The sequence below is a fragment of the Mya arenaria genome, chromosome 2, assembly GCF_026914265.1.
Source record: "Mya arenaria isolate MELC-2E11 chromosome 2, ASM2691426v1".
NCBI classification, from domain to species: Eukaryota; Metazoa; Mollusca; class Bivalvia; order Myida; family Myidae; genus Mya; species Mya arenaria.
In genome coordinates, this window is record NC_069123.1 from 50,464,584 (window position 1) to 50,487,275 (window position 22,692).

The 22,692-nt window shown below is 36.2% G+C and overlaps 1 protein-coding gene across 4 annotated transcripts in view; it reads left to right on the forward strand.

Moving 5' to 3' along the window:
• Window positions 1–2,607: 2,607 nt before the first annotated feature.
• LOC128213320 (uncharacterized) overlaps window positions 2,608–22,692 on the forward strand; it is a 29,134-nt gene continuing 9,049 nt past the window's right edge. The window contains exons 1-25 of one of the 4 annotated variants that reach the window (XM_052918935.1): window positions 3,579–3,688; window positions 4,102–4,354; window positions 6,734–7,341; window positions 9,037–9,179; window positions 9,513–9,649; window positions 10,288–10,419; window positions 10,680–10,796; window positions 11,303–11,479; window positions 11,720–11,806; window positions 12,590–12,770; window positions 13,063–13,197; window positions 13,595–13,703; window positions 15,339–15,432; window positions 15,666–15,752; window positions 15,903–16,077; window positions 17,007–17,166; window positions 17,359–17,509; window positions 18,031–18,153; window positions 18,407–18,529; window positions 18,781–18,887; window positions 19,030–21,215; window positions 21,344–21,453; window positions 21,731–21,840; window positions 21,980–22,094; window positions 22,404–22,541. In XM_052918935.1, coding sequence (XP_052774895.1) covers window positions 6,782–7,341; window positions 9,037–9,179; window positions 9,513–9,649; window positions 10,288–10,419; window positions 10,680–10,796; window positions 11,303–11,479; window positions 11,720–11,806; window positions 12,590–12,770; window positions 13,063–13,197; window positions 13,595–13,703; window positions 15,339–15,432; window positions 15,666–15,752; window positions 15,903–16,077; window positions 17,007–17,166; window positions 17,359–17,509; window positions 18,031–18,153; window positions 18,407–18,529; window positions 18,781–18,887; window positions 19,030–21,215; window positions 21,344–21,453; window positions 21,731–21,840; window positions 21,980–22,094; window positions 22,404–22,541 — 5,457 coding nt within the window. In that variant the 5' untranslated portion in view covers window positions 3,579–3,688; window positions 4,102–4,354; window positions 6,734–6,781. Of the gene's footprint in view, window positions 2,653–3,576; window positions 3,689–4,101; window positions 4,355–6,733; window positions 7,342–9,036; window positions 9,180–9,512; window positions 9,650–10,287; window positions 10,420–10,679; window positions 10,797–11,302; window positions 11,480–11,719; window positions 11,807–12,589; window positions 12,771–13,062; window positions 13,198–13,594; window positions 13,704–15,338; window positions 15,433–15,665; window positions 15,753–15,902; window positions 16,078–17,006; window positions 17,167–17,358; window positions 17,510–18,030; window positions 18,154–18,406; window positions 18,530–18,780; window positions 18,888–19,029; window positions 21,216–21,343; window positions 21,454–21,730; window positions 21,841–21,979; window positions 22,095–22,403; window positions 22,542–22,692 lie in introns of those variants that run through there. The other 3 variants (XM_052918944.1, XM_052918949.1, XM_052918927.1) reach the window with 3 other exon arrangements.

Sequence of the window (22,692 nt, forward strand, 5' to 3'; positions counted from 1 at the left end):
TTTAAGAGTTGTATTCATTGCTCTCAGTTTAAATTGATTGACAGTGAAGTGTATTATTGCAAACATAATTACGATTCCCAAGAGTTAAGTCATAAATTTTAACTACTAAATAAGATTACTACGCGATCTATTTGCAGCGGACTTAAACGTACCACTTTTTAAGTATGTAAACCGTCCATATACATCCGAGGTTGTTTTTGAAAAAATGGCCGAGGAGTTCCGAATGTAACGAGGGGTGAAAGCGAAAAGGTTCTATCTTGTTCTTTATTTAATGTCACTTAGAACCTTTTCGCATTCACCCCTCGATATTATTTATTTATTGATCCAAAAGAAAATAATGATATGTAAAATTCGGCTTCTCAGTGGTTAAGTGGGTATAGAACTTTCACTGGACTTCCTAACAGCTACAAAACCACAAAGCAAAAAGGGTCGTGCTAAACTGCTGACCGATTAGCTGACCATATAGAAATAGAAGAGAGTTGCTGACCAATTGCTGACCATATAAACAAAGAAGGATTTTTATGTTTTAAGTTTTTCTGTTTGTTATGTTTGTTTTCAGTGTTTTAAATGTGTTAATGTTATATGAAAGAATTAATTGAATTGACGAATATTCTTTTTTGTTATTCCAAGAGCGTTTCGTTGCAGATAGATGTCTTTTTATCAGTAAAGATAGAAAGAAAACTGTCTACATCCAGGCCACACCACGTGGAGGCGCTCTTACCATGGCCCATTTATTTTTTGAGGGATTGAGCTAGTGAGTAGTGATTGATTGATTGATTGATTGAGTGAGTGAGTGATTTGTTGACTGATTGATTGATTGATTGATTGATTGACTGACTGACTGGCTGCTTGATGTTTTTGAAATCATTTAGAACAATTTGGGCATAAGAATTCAACATCTACATGTGATATATCGACTGGTGCTTTTACGCAATGTTTATGAAACCATTTGGAACACTTGTTACACTGTACTTGATCACCTAAGCATGCAGGTAAATTACACACACAATAATTTTCTATTGAAATGATTTTTTCTTTTTTCCGCCTTCCACTGATCGTTTTTGTTGTTATTGGGAATTCGGACATCTCTTGATTTTCTAAACAGAATACTAAATGTTCTCTGAGCTTTAGTGAATTAAATATTAAATTAAAACAAGGCTTTTTTTGGAAACAGAAAGATGTAGCGTGTGCAATGGCATATAATCCACAGTCTACTGCATTGTCTTGTTTTTGAACAGTAGGTACGACGACATTAATACAATCTTCCGTAGCTCCATAAATTTGTGATAATTGTATTTTAAGCCCATCTGGGACAATTCTTTCATTCGGCCGGTTGTTTCCTAAGCTATCGATGAGATATATCTTGTTGTTATGTTCCATGGATGTTACCCAATGGTCTTTGTGTGTATGATGTATTTGAACGGAGATGTCCTTGCTTGATGGTTCAAATGAAATGTGAGTAGCCCATATGTTTTTAGATTTATCTAACTGTGGAACTTTTTCCGTTAATTGTAACCCCCCAACTGAGTGTCCGAACTGTTTTCGTAAAAGTTTGTTTACTGCTTCCATATGTTGTGAGTGAAGTTTACCGTTATGGTCAGTTATGATATTCTTATCTTTACTTGTCAGCCTTAGGTTTTCGATCCACATGTTTTCATTAATGTGCACGAAGTCGTCGCGACGGTCACATATTCACAGACTGCCAGGGAGCAATATCAACAGCATTTTCAAGAGAGATTCCCAAGAATAAAATTGAAACCGTTTTTAACATAAAAACATATGTAACAAGTTTAGAGGACAATGGTAATACACTCCATGTGCACTGGATACCGGGACATAAAAACATAGAGGGAAATGAGCTGGCTGACAAGCAGGCAAAAGAAGGGGCTAAGAAGGCAGCAGAATTTGATGAAGCAGAATTCAATGATGAAAAGAAAGATGCCAGTGATGTCATGCAAATGATGAAAAGAAAAGCCATTAATGAAAAATGGTTAGCACAATACCGTTACTCTGAGAGGTCTTTCGCCATACATAACATCTTTGTCACACCAGGGGTCAGAAACTGCGGTGGTGAAAAGAAAAGAAAAAGTTTCAGCCAAATCAACCAACTCCTTAGCGGTCACACCCGGCTAAAAGATCACTGGTCAAAACAGACACCAGACCAAACAGACAACTGTTGTAGTGTCTGCCAAGTTCCTGAAACCGTAGACCACTTCATATTCTACTGCAAAAAGTACGATAAAGCTAGAAGAGGACTGGGAGAAAGAACATTGCAAATACTATACAGACATTGAACACCCAATGCAGCAATTACGTTGGGGTTAATTACTACCGGTAGAAATAGAAGAAATAACGAAAAGTGCGAAAGAAGAACTGATGGATTCATTAAAGCTTATATCTGTCGGAAACAAGCAGGCTATAAATATTTCATTTAATTACTTTTTTTCTTTTTAAAAAAACACACAACTTTCCAAAATTCGAAGTGTCAAAAAAGTAACAAGAGTGCAAGTACATAGAATAAGGCACATAGATGATATCGGCAAAAATATTCGATAAAGTACATCGAGACCATAGGCGACGAAGACGCCATATTTCGACAAACAACAACAATTAGTCGGTCAATATACACCGTCAATATAGCCACGGACCTATGTAGGTCCATGATATAGCCAATGTTTTCTCTGTTACGTCATGATCTATACCGACTGAAAATAAAAGTTGATTTGGTTCATGAATAGTAATACATCAGGAATAGGAGCTTGAAATAATTACTCTGACATTGAGAATACATGAATATTGTGATCTTTGCTATATAATTTATTTTTAAGTAACTCGTCATTAGTCCTAGCTAAAGAACTTCAGCGAACACGTTATATATTACCTTTTTGGATGTGTTGTAAACATCAAAAAAATAAATATCAACATTAAAGTTATGGAAACCAGAACTACATTAGTCCAAATAATTATTATATTAATCTTATGTGATTAAGCACTATTTTCTTTAATATAATACGTTAAAAACTGCAGGGTCCTGTAGAATGATATACACACTAGCTTTAATTTGTAAAAGTACATACTAACAATCTTGATAAAACATGTAAAGTTACTGTTGAGCCGATTTGAGGCTATTTTGATAAACCATTGTTATATCGATTCTCATATCGGAAACCAAAAAGATAAAGGCGTAAGTTGCTTTTGTTCTTTATTTTTTATTTGTAAATATAAGAGTTTTAGCATATACGAGATGAGCTTATTTCAAGCCCTGAAAAAAACATTATTACATAGTTATAATAAAATGATGAAATCGTAAAAAATTATGTATAAAAATACAAACAATTTAAAACAAAGACAGATTACATAATTACAGCGAGTTTCGTGCATTTCATGTAGGTTATTACTTTGTAGAACACAATAAAAAGAAATATACATCTAATTCTTATTTTACAATAAAACACACACAGAATGAATGTAAAACATCACTGTAGTTTTTTTTTTGCTTGACTGGGCCTTATCGAAAACGAACCTTGAGCCGGGTTTTAGTTTTTTTCTTTTGGTTATTATTTCTTTGAGGCGCTTAAATTTAAAATGGCGGGTTTGACATAAAAATGTAAACAATGTTGTCGGCTATTTCTTTGTTTGCATATCTACATGTAATTTATCCTTTCACACATTCCCTCATTTTCACTAGGTAATTACTTGTAATTCAATATTCAAAGGCAGTCTATTTTATTTATTACAGCGACGGATTTTAGCTGAAAAAAATGCAGCTTGTTTTGATCTGTTTAATAACAAAAACTGCACACCTCCACCTCACTAATAGCCATTATAGGCCGATCCTTGTCACTTTGCAGAGCGTTCAGGGATAATTTTTAATCATTTTGACATTAAAACATATGTTCTGTCAAGAAAAAAAACTGTCAAAAGACTAAAATAATTTATGGCATTGATCATATTTGACTGCGCATTGACATAGTTTTGGTCACTGCTAGTCCAAATAATTGTACGTTGGCAGATTTTTTTTACGTTTTTTGATATGGCAAATCATACATGTACAAATTGTTTTGTACGGAAAGTTTGAAGTTGTTCTGATTGGGATTCCAGGTTTAAAAATTGCGCCATAAAATAACATAAAACAAGAAATATTACTAGATAATGTTCTTTTAACCCACACGCTAGTAAACATGCATTAGGGCATTGTTTTTTACATTCGCCTAGACCTTGTTTACGGAATGCCGTCTGGAAATGGTACATATCACATGAAATTACTTGAACTACATATCACATGAAATTACTTAAAGGAAAGGCACTTTAATTACAATCATTGTCTGATTGTAGTGAAGTGTAAAAACTCAAGGTAAAATTCCTCTTCTCAACGAAATACTTGTATGAATGTTATATTACCAACTTTATATGATTGAAAACGTTGTAGATGTTGAAAGATACATCATTTATTGTGTCACCTGACTAGGCGACATATAGGGGTTACTTTTGGCGGCGGTGGCGGTGGTGCTTAAAGTTTTGTTGGGGGCATATTTTATAGAATAAAAGAGTTATCAACTTAAAACTTCATAAGTAGATAGATCTCATGGAGGAAAATTGCAGTGCACAATAACAGTAACTATTGCTTTCTTAGTTTTAGAGTAATTGCACTTTGTTAATTTTCATGCTTAAAGTTTTGTCCGGGGCATATCTTGAAGAATATAAGAGGTATTAACTTGAAACTTGATAGATCTCATTGAGGGCAAGTGCAGTGCACAAGAACCATAACTCTTGCATCTATATGTTAAGAGTTAAATTAACAAAGGGCAATAACTCTAAACATATAGATGCAATTTTCGTTGTTAATTTTTGTCCGGCTTAACATTGTTACCTTCATTTCAAATGCCACCTAGACTTGAAAGTTAAATGGCAACATCATTGTCTATAAATGAATAAAATGCCAATCTAACAGCTATAATGTCCACAGTAAATAATATGTGAGGGGACACATCCGACTCGCAGAGTTCTAGTGTAGATTTTGCAGTGTAAATGATTGTTAGTTGTGACTTGATTTGCATAAAACAGGAAAGAGAATCGCCTTTCCGAAATAAAAAAATGTTAGTATTAATTTATGGCTATAACTCAAACCTATGCATATATATTAGAAAAAAAATGAAATTATATTGTTTATATATTATTTGTTTTGTCTTTTTTTTTTTTTTTGAAGGGTTCAGGCAACCTACATTTGTTTATACATATAATTTGTGAAATTTTCTTTTAAAAACTTGTCATGGATAGACAAATGCAGACCTGTCAGGGTCACTTGGATATAGAATTGACCCCCAGCCACCTGCCACAGTCCCAAAACAGCCATCCAGCTTGCTTGAAGATATAAACCCACAATAAATGATTACATTCAATAGTTGTCTTCAATACTTGCATATCTAATTTTTCACACTTAGATTTCCCAGTTTGTGGAATTTTTCGCGCTTCAATTTCACAAAATGAAAAGGCTAGGCTCTCTTGGTTGCACAATGTAGAGGTATAAATATATTTATGTATAAGCGTAATATATAAATGAAGTCAAACTAAATATTCATTTACTGAATATAAATGAATTACAGATGGTTAAATTAAAAATAAATAAATCATTATTAGTCACTGTATCTATGATATTAATATCTTTGATATGATGAATTTCATGATTTTAACACTAATTCAAATGCTGATGTTAACATCATTTTATGTATCAACCTAATAAACAGTAAACTTATATACATGTACATTTTTTTTTTAATGTATTTAAAAAACAAATAATATTGAAATAATTAGGTATAACCTACAGTGTTTGTTATTTTTAAGCTGTTTCAAACGATTGATGTGAGTCCTGAAAATGGGTTAAAATGTGTTTTATGCAATGTGATTTACAAAAATATCCACACAAGCAGGAGGGGTTGGACCAATCCTCACCTCCCCAATTACAAAATATCTTCCGGCGCCACTGATTATACATTGTAAAAACTACTTTCAATTTGCATTAAATATAATCATAGTTTTGATTGGCTGGGATTTTGATTGACGGTTTTCTCTCTTTGATGAATCTCTTGTTGAGAAAAATTATGCTATTATTTCATTCATTTTTTGTTAGTCTTGACATTTAAAGTGACACTCTTATTAAAAAAATCAATACACATGTAAAACAAACATCAATTTGAGCGATACACCCTCAACTACTTACTAAATAATGCATTTATGGAAAATATTAATTACTGGTACTATTACCATTATTATAACCGTGTATTTTATAGCTGAAAACGCAAAAATATTAAATGATTGGTGAATGCTAAAAGATTTACTGCGATCTACTATGGGCTCATAAGGTAGCAATACTGTGTTTTCTGCACATTAATTTTCTTTTAAATTAAACTTGGTATCCTTCATAACAACAACTGTTTTCGACATTTGTTTGTCCTGGTATATGGTATATTAAAACAATTGTATCAAATGTGTTAAATGTTATTTGGGAGTAATAGTGCATCTTAAATTGATGTCAAAATTGAAGTTGGACTTAGAGAAAATTTGCTGTGCTTTTAACAAATACCCTTTACTGGCACTTGAAACAACCTTAATGACTTACTGCGCTTTAACATTACCCTTTGATTTGACACTGAAAATAATGTTTTTTCATAACTATTTATACATGGGGCCATTAAGTGTATGCCGTTTAAACAAATTCATTCTTTATCCTTTTCAGGTTGATCAATTGCAAGGAAATAATTCTTCATTGAAATGGTTTGATTGAATGCATAAAGCATTGTTAAATGTAATAGAGAAAATGGATGAGGAAAAATCCCCATCAGTCAAGGCAGAAAGAAAAAGAGTGTACAAGTCCATATTTGGGCCACAATCAGACTCAAGTTCTGAATCAAGTAGCAGCAGTAGCAGTTTAGATTCTGACGATGAGTTCTCACCACAGACAGGTAAACTGGAAGTGAAAAATGAAATCAAAGAAAATTCAAAAGAAGAAAGTGAAAATACTGAATCAGTAGAAGACAAAAGGAAGAACAAAATGAATCCCATTAAAGAAGAATGCTCAGCCAGTCAGAAGTTGACGGAGGAATCTGTGTCCAGCGGGATACCTGACCTTCTCTCGCAGGACCAAAAGGCAATGTTGAAAGAGCTATTGGTCAATGAACTGAAATGTGCTGTTGATGCTGTTGCTGGAGACAAGACTGACTCAGCTGATGATTCTCCAGATCGACCAACTCAACTGTACATGGGGCCATACGGCAAGATAAGGTCGCCATTTAAGAAGGTCTCATCACTGCAGACATACTCAAAGCAATGCAAGGAAACTCAAAGGTAGATTATGCTCCAACAAAATGTTGATTTATACTGTAAGTGTATATTATTCCTGCTGAGTGATATATTTTTGGCATTGTCAGTTTGTCTCTCTGTCCATCCATCAACAGCCATTACTATGTAACTTCTTGACAGACATGAATGAAATCATGAAACTTTTGTCGAAGTGTGTACAAATGTGTAACCAAAGTGCACTGGCACTTGCACATGCATTATCTGGATCTTTTCAGTAACACAGAAACTTCTCTTGAATTAGTTAAGAACCCTTAAATTTATATGTCTGGAGCCATTTCTAGATGAATTTATGAAACTTATGTCAAGTGTGCATTATCATAGTGTACTTGCGCATGTAATAGTAACGATTCTTTTGGATGAGGGAATTAATGCAAGAGTTATTGCCCTTTAATTAATGATCAGAATGATCAAAGCTAAAAGTCATAACTAACTAACTTATAAAAAGATACTTATGAAACTTATATGATGTATGTATAACTATAGTGCATTGGTGCACATGCAAAATTTGTCTAGATTGGGTAGGTAACATATGAATAATTAATTATTATTCTTAAATTATTAAAAAAAATAGTCCTTTCAGGAAGCATTGTGTGTATCTTTTTATTGAGTTCAATAACACAAACTAAAAATGTGTAATAAAAACTTAATTGGGGGCACAAGGTAATGCTTGAGCATTTTTTCTTTTGATTGGGTATTTGTCTAAAGAGCTGTTGCCCTTTAATTAATATATAAAGTTGTAAACCCAAGTCATTTTTTCTGTGTAACATTAATTCTGATGGTTTATTTAATTGAACTCATGTACAACTGCAGTAAAGTGCTGAGTGCTGCTGTTTAAGCAATGTTATGAAGCAGTTCACTGCATTGAAGTGTGCCATTTTTCTTTGAAATTAAAGGGAATAATCTTAACTTTGTGGTTCATATTTGAAATATTCATTATTCTTTCTAAAGATCAAGGAGTTATTATTACTTGCCTTTAAAACATGTGCTTGCCTCCAATGGTTATTAATTTCCATTACTCATAACTACTTTTCATGTGCCATGTGATTTCTTCACAATTTGATTGATTAATATTACAACATTTAATTTCGCTCATCCCTTTTTACTCCTTCACTGGTTTCATCTACTGTTTGCTTTGCTTTTGCTGTCTTGAAAATTTTTGGTTTTCGACGATGCATCATTGGATGTTGATATCAATTGTTGAGTTGTTTGTAATAATTTGGCTCGATATTAAAGCTGTTTAAAGTAGTTACTGATGTTCAGGTAAGGTTACGGGTTACTTGATTTAATATTTGATTCTGATGACTTGTATCACATTATAGATCATAGAAGTTCACCTATTTACCAGTAAATCAAATTGCTTGGATTCAAATTTTATAGGCAATACAATTAGTTTGTCAATTCATTACATAGAACCAGCTATCAATTTATTATAAAGAAGATAATTGTTTGTTTCAGTGTAAGATCGCAATATATTCCACCGACTTAATACCAAATGATATACTAATTGCAAGTAAAGTCATTTTGGAAACGACATCATTGAAATTTGTCCCAGCCCTGTGTGCGCTGACCTTTGATTTGTAACTGAGAGCGGGCTAATATATAAATATCAATTTTATTTCACTGAGATATCTCTATAAACCACAGGAAAGCATATAATAAACTGAAAACTTTGTCTGCCAGGAAATTGACTTCACCACCACGGAAGCGAGCACGACTGTTTGTGGTAGAGGATGATCATGATGGGAACTTGAGTGTCGAGGAAGGAGACAGCAGTGATGAGGAACCAGGTGACACCAGCGATCAGCAACTGATAGAACAGCAAGGTATGATGGGTATACTAGGGAGATATTCTTATGTTTTTTTTTATTTAGTTTATTGTTGTATTTGTTAATCTTGTTGTACTTTCTGCAAAGCATTATTTAAAAAAAAAAATGTGGTTATGTCTTGAGGTCTTTGTTTTAAAATATGAAAGTTTAGATTTCGTGTTCTGAATGAGGTTTCAGCAATTGATATCAGGGATCTAACTACTGGCACTGACTGTTTTATTTTAAATGGTATAAAAAAGGTAACCTTTTTGTATTTTTTTCTGCTTGTACCTGATTTGATTTTAATGTAAGAGTTGTGTTTCATACAATGTTCGTTCTGCATTTGTTTAGGTGTTGTAAGTGGAGACGAGAGTTCGGAGGGGGAGGGCCTGCAGATCGATGAGTCTGACCAGGATATGGACGGTAAACTGGACGGCAAGTCTAACAAGTTTGCCCTCTCCGCCATCAACGTCAAGTCAATTATACATGTAAGTCTAGAATTAAAGTGCTACACTTTTACAGTACAGTAGTGAACATTTTAAAAATCCCCTGTCACTGTTCAGGGCTTGATCAAATATATATGTATATATATATATGTATACTTTTACATAACAGACTTGGTACTAAGTTAATGCTTGTTGCCTTAACTTTTATTTCTGACAGCTGACAGAATCTACTGATTCCAAATATGTGACTATCAATTAGTGAAAAATAATACCTACAAGCTAGCTCAAAGGTTAATTATTAAAAATGGAATATTATATTTTATTTAAACTGATGAATTATAAAACTTGTCATCAAAGCATTTAAATTTTACCAGTCATTTGACTAAAATCTTGTACAGAAAAAATGTTAATTGTTATTTTTTTATCTATGTTCCCATTTAAAAATATAACCCCCGTGGGAAATGGTCCCTTTAAAAAATTACCCCCCCCCCCCCACAGAAGCAAATTTACCCATTTGGGGTTGAAATTAGTGAAAAAAGACACCCATCCATATACACTACTAATTGCCTTCCCCCCATGCGTTATATGTTTTACTGGAACAGCCCTTACTTCAATGAAAAAAAATCAACATTTAATAAGAGAACACTTTAATACATATATGATTGATTTTTTTTCTGTAGAAAATCATCACAAATGAGAGTGTAGTTGAGATGGTTCGGAAAGCTGTGCAGGAGGAAATGGCTGGGAAGGAGTTTGAGTATGAACCTAAACTCACCCGCGCCAAGCTGAAGCAGTTTGAGGCACAGGGACAGGTACATATTGGTTTTCAAAGCTTTGTTTTAAGCTATGTAGGACTATAAATCTTTTTGTCAACATTGTTTAAATTACCTTAAATATTTTATACTAAAGAAATACTGAAATTCATTCAAAGACTTAATGGATTAAACAATTCTTATATAATTATAACTGTTAAGAAAATGGACCGACTCAGTTCTAAAATGAGAAAAGAAAACAAGTTTTCTATGACTTCTGAAAGCAGCAGGTGTTACACGCAGGCATAATGTGTTGTCAGGTGCCTGTGAACTGGGGTCTGTCACCAGTGAAGCGTCCAAAGGCGGAGTCTCCAAACTTCCTGGAAATGGAGCTGCCAGAGGAGGAGGATGACGATGAGGACTTTAACCCTGACAAGGTATGGGAAATGTCTGTTTGTGTAGGTTGATGCTGGATTCACTTTATGAATAGTTGGTGGAATCTTGATTAAATATTTTATGAAATGCATATATTTGCTGATAAAAGTGTGATTTTATGCTTTAAATGATATGGTGAAATAGTGTTGTTGTTTTTTAAACCCTAGTTATTGTCATAGACTTGGCATTTGTATTATTGTGCAAACACTTTAACCATGGACATAACTCAAATACAAATAGATATTTAAATGAAACTGGCTACAGATGTTGCTGGAGACTCAACGCACATTGATAGCAAGGCTCATAATTTGAGCTTCAGTAAAATTGGCAATAGGTCCTTGTTAGAAATACCATAACACATGTGCATAGCTCTTTACTGAAAGTTGACTCTGCATGGCTCTTATTAATTTTAATTTTATAGACAAAATTACATAATATACAAAGAAATACAGCAAAGTTTGATATCTATATGTTTCTTAATTTTTTGTCTACTGAATAAATGTTGCAGGTGGTTCCAGAGAGTGATGAGGACAGTGAAAGTGTGGTGTCGTCCTCGTATGTGAGCGACATTGGCTCACCTGCCCCCTCCACTCCCTTGTCTGCCCCTGTCACCCCTGGGCTAAATGATTCGACTACCCGGGCAGATATCACACCCACTAACCTTGACTCAGACATCAGTCAGCAGGTATGTGTGGGTATATATAGAAATAACATAAGCGGCAGCAATAGATTATGGAAAATGGAACAGTGAAGTTGACTAGTGTTTGTCAAAGGAAAATGGTATATTTCAATCTACTATAATGAATTGTTGTGTATTTTATAAACCTTTTTATTTTATGCTAATTATATCAAATAGCTGACTGTTGTTTTTTTGTATTGTTTACATTGTAAATATCTTAGTTTTCCTTATGTATCACTGTTTCAGAGTCTTCTGAGTCCTATGGGGCCTCCCCTGGTTGTGAATGTACCCAGATCCAACAAGAAACCCAGCTGCCTACAACAAAGGTTCAAGGTACATACCTTTAGATAATAGATTAAAAAAACATATATCAGGGTAAAACTGGCCATTCAATGACTATTTTGCTGTTGATAGGAGATTCTGTTGAAATTGGAGTAAATGAGATTATTGGCTTGCTTATTCAACAAATAGGAAGGGCCTGTATGGACGTTAGCATCTGTGTTTGGTTAAGTTAAAGGGCAAGTTGTTGTTTTTTACTCATATCTTGAATGCTGTTTGATGAATTGATGTAATGCTTCACTTTGCATTTGTTCAGGGCAATCAGACAATTAAGATAGATGACCCTTTATGACCCTTAATACAAATTATGATTGACTTAAGAAGTTTTGTTCAAGTTTTTCCGCACATTAGGACCATATCGCATAAATATTCAATCAGTTCACGATACTTCACACAAGTGTTAAGGGCCATCAGACAATTAAGTTAGACAACTCTTTATAATCCTAAAAACAAGGTTTTGCCCCTGTTTAACTTAATAAGTTGGGTTGAAGATTTTCGGCATGTTGTGACTTTTGATAATATCACAAAAATTACGCAACAGACATAATATTTTACCTAAGTATTCAAGGCCTCAAGACAATTATGTTAGTTAAAGCCGTATGATCCTTAAGTTATAGCCCCTATTTTCAACATCATCATGCACATATTTCATATATTTCAATAATGCATGGTGTTCAGTTAGGTATCTAATAGACAAAGCGCTCTATAGTCAAGCAAGCTGTCTTACGACAGCTATTGTTTTTATTAATCAAACTCTGATGACTTTCACCCCGCCAGGAATCAGAGGAAATCATAGCTCTGAGAACTCGGTCCAAGTGTCCTCTAAAGGACCAGACGATCTTCGACCTTGAGGCAAACTTTGTTGCACCTGACATCTCAGAAGATTTGTATGACACATCATGTGATGACAATGACTGGAAAACCTTCCTAGTGGACTTCTCCAGACTCCAGCCAGACAGTGAGTAAAATTTGAGCAAAATGTACAGTCATAATAGCCATGTCATAGGATTGATCTAATAAGATGAAATATCAAAGTCTGATGATGTGACATTTAAGTTCTGTTTTTTGTTGAGTTTAAATATTCTTAAAATATCTAGAAAGTGAGTTAATGTATCCTAGATTAATACAGATACATTAATGACTTAACAAGTATGAAACAATTTTATTTTTTTTAAAAACAACTGATCATCTTGACTGTATGATGTGTCACATATTCTCCCTTCCATACTTGTATCATGTTTGTGTTTCAGCAACATTGACAGGGTCGATGGGTGCTTGGTTGGATGAGGATGATGAGGAGGCAGACCCGGAGTACAACTTCCTAGAGGAGCAGGAGGAGTTTGACCATGAAGACTTCCGCAATGACAGGGCCGTCAAGGTCTCAAGTATGTTAATTTGTGTGTTGAATTTATTCTACATATAGTGTATTCAGCAACAACAGTGCAAGTCACTATTGTGTACATGTATAAGTGGAATTACTTCTTTTCACATTTGTTTGATCTCACAAACTCTTTATATCAGTTATTTTCATAATGCCATACAAGAACTATCTTGGTCTCCTGAGATGGCATTTTACATGATATTTAAATATACAGTGTATTATGCAATGAAAAGAATATTAGGTTCTCTAAAACATGGTATGGTTTATTCATTTTAACAACATGAATGAAAAAATTATTCTGAAAATGAATTCTGAATTCGTCTTATTAGCAGTGATTGCAGTGTTAAGTAAGCTATGTTGAATACATCATATTTTGCCAACATTTATTTCTCATACTCCAGAGCGTGAGGTGAACCAGCTGCTGGATGAGCTGTACTCCTCTCTCGGCGACAATGACCCTCTCAATGAGGATGTCAGGCAGTCCATCAAAGTACAGTCAGAGAAAATTGTGTATGTACACATTGCTTTGATGCTTTCAAATAATGCTTTTCTTGTGTTGGTTTTTAGCTCTACTGGCCAAAGGCCAGAAGAGCTTATGTGATGGTAATGTGTATGTAGTATGTGCGTCTGTTTGTCTGTAAACAATTGCTTGTGAACACGATACAGTCTTCAGTTTAGATTGTATCTCGATGAAACTTGTACAGTATTTAGATATACATTAGAGCTCGATTCCTTTCGAAAACCAGCCAGATCCGCCTAAGCATGCCTAGATTATGGGCCTTGAAAGTATTAAAAAATCAGTGCATCTGTAAACAATTGCTTTTGAACACGATACAGTCTTCAGTTTTGATTGTATCTCGATGAAACTTGTACAGTATCTAGATATCCATTAGAGCTCGGTTTCTATTGCAAACCAGCCAGATCCGCCTTTGCATGCCTAGATTATGGGCCTTGAAAGTATAAAAAATATCTGTGCGTCTGTAAACAATTGCTTGTGAACACAATACCGTCTTCAGTTTTGATTGTATCTTGATGAAACTTGTACAATATTTAGATATCCATTAAAGCTTGGTTCCTATTTAAAACCAGCCAGATCCGCCCATGCATGCCTAGATTATGGGTCTTGAAAGTATTAAAAAAATGCTATTTTTAGCTGTGTCTATTCTTAGCCAAGTCTACATGAGCAATGTCTATTTTTAGCCAAGTTTACATGTAAAGTCACAATTGCTTGTGAATGTTTGTTCAAATTATGCCCCTGGGGTCATTACTGGCCATGCCCCTGGGTTCACAGGTTTGGTATACTTAAATTGGGAGTTGTTAAAAACCTTTTTGTCTGAAACAGCTATGCAAATCCTTGCTATTTTGAACTAGGCTTAATTGAGTGGTCCACTACCATGGTTGTTCAAATTATACCCCTTGGGTCAAAACTGGCATTGCCCCGGGGTTCACAAGCTTCCTAGGGACTTATTTAAGAAATATTTTCAAAATCCACAAGGCCCATACCTTTGATATTTGTTGTGTAGCATCATATGATAACCGTCTAGCAAGACATTTGAAATTATGCCCCTTGGGCAAAATCTGGCCCCACCCCTTTTGACTTACTTTTTAATTTTTAAAGCTACAGCAATGAGATTTTGACCATGTGTACTGTTTTGCAAATGAGCATCAATGTTGGCCTTGGATGTCCTTGACTTTGACCGTTTGACCAACTTTTTTTATTTGTAAAGCAACAGAAATAAAATGTTGACCATGAGTACAGTTTTGAAAGCAAATATTTTTTACCCTCAGATTACCTTTACTTGGCACATATTAAAATAGTTCATGCAACTAATCTGCTTACAACACTTTCTGTCCTCAGATGTTGAACGTGCAGCGTTTTCAGCTTACCCAAACATAAAAAGTGAACTATATATTTGTTGCCTATTACTCATACGTACATGCTCTGGATTGAAAATGACCACAAGAGCCATGCCAGTAGAGCATAGGCCCTCTTGGGCCTCTTGTTTAATTTTTGATTGATCTTTATGTCTTAAGGTTAAAGCATTTTCTTCATTGTGCAAAAAAAACACAAGAATATGGATTAAACAAGTTTCATCAGATTTCCCCCACTAAATGATCTGATATTGTTATTATAAATGTGTGCAGGCTTCACAGTGACACGAGGAAGCGCTATGAGCAGAGGCTAATTCTGGAGATTGGGGATGGTGAACGACGACAGATACACGATCAAATGAGGAAGGTAGGTGATATAAAAAATAGTTTATTTACTGTCATACTGCAACACATATAAAAAGCGGGAATTATTTTAACTTGTTGTTTTGCTTATTAATTTTTTCTTTCATAAATTTTGTTTTTATCTTATTTTGATACTTAATTTCGTGACAGTTTATTTCCATGAATTGTTTTTATCAAACCATGTGTGTATGTTGTTAATCATTTTGAAATATTTACAAAGCTATTTAACTGTTGCAGCATGTTCAACTGTTGACTCAGACGTTTGTGCTGGCTGAGGGAAGTACTGAGCTCCAGCCTGTAGCAGATACTGCAGCAATGTACCTGGTATGTCCTGCTTGCGTATGTTAGAGCATTTATACTCAATTTGGTAATGTTATGGAGGAAGCATTAATGAGACTGTCAATTGTCATGCTTAAGCTTAGAATGCTTAGAATCAGAAAATTTGATTTTATATGCATTATTATATATAAATAGAGGGAGCTGCACCATTTTGGGTCTGGATCTGCGGCTGACACGCAGCAGAGGAGCCATTTCTGGGCATGTAACTTGCCGGGGTCCCTGGAGCTGCTGAACACATACCGCTCTGTCCCCATACCGGCCCTCACAGAGGAAGACAGGGACAGGCTAGACCTCCTGGACTTTAGGCATGGTTAGTATGGTTTACACCTGGTACTTGTTCCTAGCATATGAAAATTGATATGAACCTTTATGTCCCTTTTTTGCACTTAACATTTTTTGGTATGATCATTTCCTACACATTTATTTCCCATTCCATTTGCTGGCAGAAAACAGTCCAGGGTACTGACAGTTGAGGGTACTGTTTTCGGATAATTTATTTCCAAAAAGCATCCAAATTTGTCAACTTCTACATTTTAAGTTGTTTAAATTCATTATCTACTAGATAATATAAAGCTGAACATTAAATCCAGGCATGCTTTTAATACATTTCTACAAAACATTTTAACAGTCAAGTTCTAACAGTTACATTGGTGTAACACAGTTCTAGTTTGTTAACACAGCATATGCTAGTGTTGACTCACCTTATCGTTTCTTGGATATTGCAACAGGCTTTCATTAGAACATTGTCATCCACGTTTTAATCATACTTTATCAACTGCTTAGCTCCTCAATTTCCAATGATCATTGTTATTACTTTAAACACATTATATGCTTCTTATCTGTTGTCGTTGGAAATGAAGGAAAACATCAATAAACTGATAAGTGTTTCTTGGGTCAAGTTTTTATTACATTGGGGTAACGGTAAAGAACTTTGGCAGGTTAAAGCGACTTTGGATGATTGGCGAAACAGTCTCTTTTTTACTTTTTTTGCAAGGTTACACTGCATGAGAAAACATGTTTAACCCTAGGGCACACAACATTTCATAAACCAGTTTTATGTCTATCTTTAAATTTTACGAATCGGCATAATATGAGTAAATACTCCTATCCAATATACTATTAGTCTAAATTTGGTCATGATGAGGAGTCAACAATCAAGAAGTATAAACATGTGAGTTACTTAAAATATTGAGCAACTTAAACATTTGACATCACAATACACAGTGTATACATTTGCAGACAACCAGGTCCTGCCCAGTCTTACACACAGACAGATGTTTGTGATGTGGACAAACAAGGTATTCATGTTTCCTGACCTGTTGCCTGCTGGGGCGTTCTTCAGGCAGTGTGAAATCAAGCGGGACAGATCAAGGGTCAAGTTCCTAGACTCTGAAGACAAGTAGGTTTATCACTGTTCAAGCATTTTAATATGTTCATGATGACAATTGATCTTACTAGTCTTGATTATTAGCTGAAATGCTTTCACCTGTTGATAGGTACATGTAGATGATAATTATTGTAAAAAGATCTATTAGATATGCTGCTGTCATTGGCATTTTATGAGTATGTTTGTATCACCTCTTTGTTCTAGTCTGCTGGCAATGGGTCTTGCCCAGTTCCACCATCTTAGTGACAGTCGGGAGTACATCCAGCGCTTCATGCTGCCCTGCAAGTCACTCAAACAGATACAAATACGCATCAAAAACCTCCGTGCGAATGCTGCTAAGGACAATGCTGTCAAGGTAGATGACCAAGACTTAGTGTAACACACAGTACTTATGTCTCCCCTCATGCTATGAATCTGTCATACCTGTCCACTCTTAATGTTTTTACCCGTTCAAGGATTTTCATCAAACGTGTGTCAAATGTTCACCACAAAGATGAGGTGTGCACAAGCCACATAACAAGTGTGGTGACTCAAGGCTATGGTCTCAGTTCAAGGTCAAAGGTTGAAGCCATACATTTAATGCTGACTCCATATCTTCTAAACCCCATGACGGTTTTCATAAATAGTATGTCCAATGTTCACCTCATAGACACACCCTCAATTTGCTTCATATCTCCCTAGGCCAAATGTTGTGGAACAGAATGAGACAAGCTTTGGGAGAGACAAATGTATTTGTCTTCAAAACACTTGATGAGTTTAAATGTTTGCTGGTACCAGAATACCAGAATTGCATTGATTTCAAATGTTATTAGAATGCAATGCGGTCATGAACATTTTATTATTTAAAGATAACTAAACCATCATGTTGTATTTCAGTACTGGTGCAAGTTCAAGGTGCTGCCCAGGTTCCCTCAGTGTGCCCCAGAGTTTACACCAGACATGATGAAGGCTCCCTGTGACAGTGGGCTCAACCTGCAGGAAATGCCTGCATGGTGCAAGGTCAGGCCATATCTATTCAAAGCGAATTGTTCTTCCTGTCTGCATCTTAATGCTGGAGGCTTTTCATTGTCCTTCAGTCCTTTGATGTTAATGATTTATAGATATACTTAATAAACCAACATCCATTGTAATTTGCTGATAATTATTTAAGAGAATCAGATAATGAGTAATGCAACAAATATAATACTGTGTTAAAACTCATTGATTCAGCTTTATAATGTTATACAGTGATCCATTCTCTGCAATTTTTCAGTTCTTCAGTGGAGAGGAGGAGGAGCCATATCTGGGTCGGGACCTCCGGGAGATACAGAAGATCAAGCGCAGGAAGAGGAGGGCTAGGCTGAATGCCAGCTTAGAGAAGCCTGATGAATCTATGGTAAGCTCCTGATGATAATTGTAATGTTGGAGGAAGCGGGATTTCTACTTTAACACACATTGATTAGTTATGTGTGAGGAAGCTGAATGTCATTTTTACATACATTGTATACATTGAAAACTGTTAAATAAATTAAGTATTTATTCTTATGCAACTTTTCAGCTTTTATTATAGACATAAGTGCTCTCTTCATTGTTTATTAAAATATATCATGGTTCATAAAATAGTTCATGTTAATTTTTACTGTTCAGCTGGCAAGATCAGGCTGTTTAACTCCAGTAAATGAGCTGTCTGGGAGTAGTCAGTTTACCTCCTCGTCAAGTTGCCTGTCTACTGATGAACGCTCTCGACCTGCCAGGTGGGTGCAAACTGACTATTTAATAGTCATAATTGTTATTCGTTTCTTTTTTGTTAGAAATATGGATATTTCTGATTGGTTATTTTTTTTTAAATTTGTCACAAGTTATTACTGAATTGTAAGTTGATATTTAAAATTTCAGGCCAAGACAACGACGACATCCAAGAAGTAGAAGCACAAAGGTTAGCCTACCGGCAACTCTCACTAACCGGACGCCTTGCGATCAGACTCATCCAGTAAATGTCAACATGCCAGACTCAACCCCTGTGACCAGTCAATTTGCTACAACCCCTGCTGCTCCTGAGGCATCTATTTCATCACCCATGCCTGGCTCATCTTTCCTTTCTATGCCTCTGATCATTGGATCAAGCCCGGTCAAGCTATTTAACACCCCTCTGTCGGTATTCAATGGACAGAATACCTCAGTGCAGACCAGCAACATGTCTCAGACACCTGGTGCACCAATGCATATATCAATTTCCACCCCAGTGAACCAGACTGTCCCTGCCCCAGCTGTTAGCCAGAGCCCTATCAAGGTATACTCGTTCCAAAGCAGCACCCCCCTCACATATATACCAGGCCGTGCCAATAGTAACGGGCAACCAGGGATACCCACACTTGTGTCGTGTGCCAGACCAACCATCATTGTGATTCAGCATGACAACTCTGTGCACGTACAGAACTTCAACACTATGCAGCAGAATGTTGCCTCAACATCAGCAGTCAATGCTACAAACACTGTCACTCAGCCTTCAACTTTAAATGCAATGCAACAAATTCCACATTTTTCAAATGTGCTAAACTTCTCTAACAATGCACCAAACTCCTTTAATTCTAATTTAATCCAAGACCCTGCTCCTGTGACAACTCATGATACACAAGATAAGAAGGATTCCCTTGTAACACTAGAACAGCTGTTCAAACCAATAATGGAAGCTGAAATGGCCTCAGAGATTGATGTCCTGGAGCATTTGGACAAGTTTATGCCACGAACAGAAGTAGGATCTTTAAACAATGTTCCAATCACTTCAGGGACAGAAATTCAGACAAGTGAAAATACAGCAAGTGTAGTCGAAAGTATTAAAGACAAACTGACATTGCCAGACAATTTAATGCCAATGACAGATGTTAAAATGGTACCATGTACAGTACCTGTGCCATCTATTCAGATTGGGAAAAAGACAGAAAGTGCCCCTGTGATACACGCCAGTAAATCAGATTCTTTTCCCTCGGTTCCTGAGATAAGCTCTACCAAGGATGACAGTTTAGTTAGTGATGATATTGAGAAATGTTTTGTGGAAAATTCTAAAACCATATTTAAGCATTGCACTAAACAGGCAATAAATGGGTTACCATTGGTTAACCCTTACAGATCTATTATTGTGTCTATGATGAATGGTGTAGAAACAGGACATAACAATACTGTGGATAACACTGAAGGTGCTGCCAATAATTCTAGGACAACTGCAGCTACAGTTCAGGTTGAACATAATCAGAACAGTAACTCCAATAGTTCAGCACTTCCAAGTGAGATTCAGTCAGAGATCATCACATCCACCACTCCAGAGCAGCCAGGTGGAGCTAGTGCCAGTGATCTTGGAGGAGCCCCTAGGTGCCTGTGTACGCCAACCAGAGAGCTGGAAAGTGGTCATACAGGTCTGTCCTCCCCAGCCAATCAGCCAGGGGCCCGAACAGCCTTGGAGATGCTTGCCTCCTTTGCCCCAGTGTTCATGCAGACCTCCCCGGCCATGCTCACCAGTCACCAGCTGGCTCTTGAAACAACACCCACCAAATGTGGTGACAGGTATGTTCAAGTAGATCCACACACAGGCTCAGGGAGCAAATCTAACCTCTCAGGTCTGCAGAAGTCACCAAAATCTACACAAACTCCACGAGGGCGCCCTAGAACTCAGCGCTCCCCCAAGTCAACTCCCAGAAAGATAGCTCCTAAACCAGTCCCTGTAAAATCTCCAAAGTCTTTGCCAAGGATGCTTGCCCCCAAACCACTGCCACCAGGATCAGAAATGGCTTCTGTTGATCTGATATCAGTTAAAACTCCAAAATCAGGAAAATCGGCAAAATTTAGAATACAACTGAAACAACAGGCAAGAGCTATTCTTCCTAAGAACTTTGTGATAAGTACATTTGACACATCACCTGCTAAGAAAGCTGCCTCTAACCTTGTTGATAAAGCAAAACATCAGGTGAAATCCTCAGGCCAAACCATGTCATCACCAGTAAAGAAGCAGACCATGTCATCAGCCAGGAAGAACCTTCAGAAAGATGCATCATTCAGAACCAGCACTAACAAACTTCCTGCAGAGGATGGTGAGAAGTTTTTCTCCAATAACATTATTTCTTTTAACATGTACATGTATTTTAATTATTCGCTGCCTGATAATGCACCAAATCTCTATTTTAATGCTTATTAATTTGCATTGAAATTATGTTAACAGGAGACGGAGGTGGGTACGAGGAGGGGGGTTTCGATTCAGAGAGTGAGGACTTTAGCGGCAGTGATGAGGACATGGACACACAGGGATCGGATGAGGCTATTGACACACAGGTAAAGATGGCCATGGTTACAATGTGGCAATAAAGAGTGTTTGTGGATGAAAGGCTTGATTATAAATGGGGCAAAACTTCTTTTACATGATTGAACCAGTGAATTGTTCATGAGAATCTTAATTAATCTCCATTTTCTAACTACTTTCAAATTTACAGGGTGAGGACAATTTTCATTTTGTAGTAGTCAGTTTAACAGAAGCAAGTCTGATAGCAAATGCAAATATTTCGTGAATTATGTCTGGTTACCTTTACTTAAGTATAATATGTTTTTTTAGGGCAGTGATGGTGACGATACACAGGGGACAGAAGAAGATAGCCAGGATGAGAGCCAGGAGGAAGACGATGCCCACCTCGCTCACCTCATGGCCGCTAGCTCCACTCTCAGGTACATGATCACTCAATGTAAGGAGTATCTTTTCTCTGTTTGGGAATAATTATCGGACAAGTTTAACCAATACTATTGTACTCTACACACAATAAAGTTGTAAAGGGGTATTTATTGACCTATTTCTGACCTCTCCCAGATATGAGCCGGTGCGTGATGAGGACCTGACGCGAGCCAGACTAGGGAAAAAGAGCCGGGACAGGGATCTCACCCTCGCCCTTCTGGCACCAGACATTGTAGAGGCAGACCCACAGGTATGGGCTTGTGATAGATATGTGTTTGCATTCTCTGTGACTCCTCCCTACCTACTTTAACTCTTGTAAATGGATGACCATAGAAAAAGGAAATAATTCCTAGCATTATTTTTAGAAGAAAATGCAAAGCGGGTCAATTTCAGACCACGCGATAGATGGCAACTGTCAAATGTTAAGTCACTTATAAAAATTGAATTTTGCAATAAACGCTGTAAAAGTGAAAATAAGATTTCAAATTAGCTCCCAATGTTATCCACTCTATTTTACATTTATCAGTAATGTAAGATGGATACTGTTAATTCATTTAAGGGAGACCTGCGTGATACATTGTTTGTGCAGTCTTATCTGGCCCGTGTAAAGAAGGCCCTGCGAGGGGATGTGGACACACTTGAGAAATTCCTTACACTCATGGCCAGCTTCACCAAGACGGACGCCACTCCTGTAGGGGTATGTACCGGCCTTAGGCTGATGGCCTTGATTGAGCTTATACTTATATTATTCAATTTATCACCATGAAAGATTAGATTCTTATTTCCAGCCCTCCCTTCTTAACTTTCTGAAAAAACTTTGCCTTATTTGTCATGCAAGGAGTGTTTGT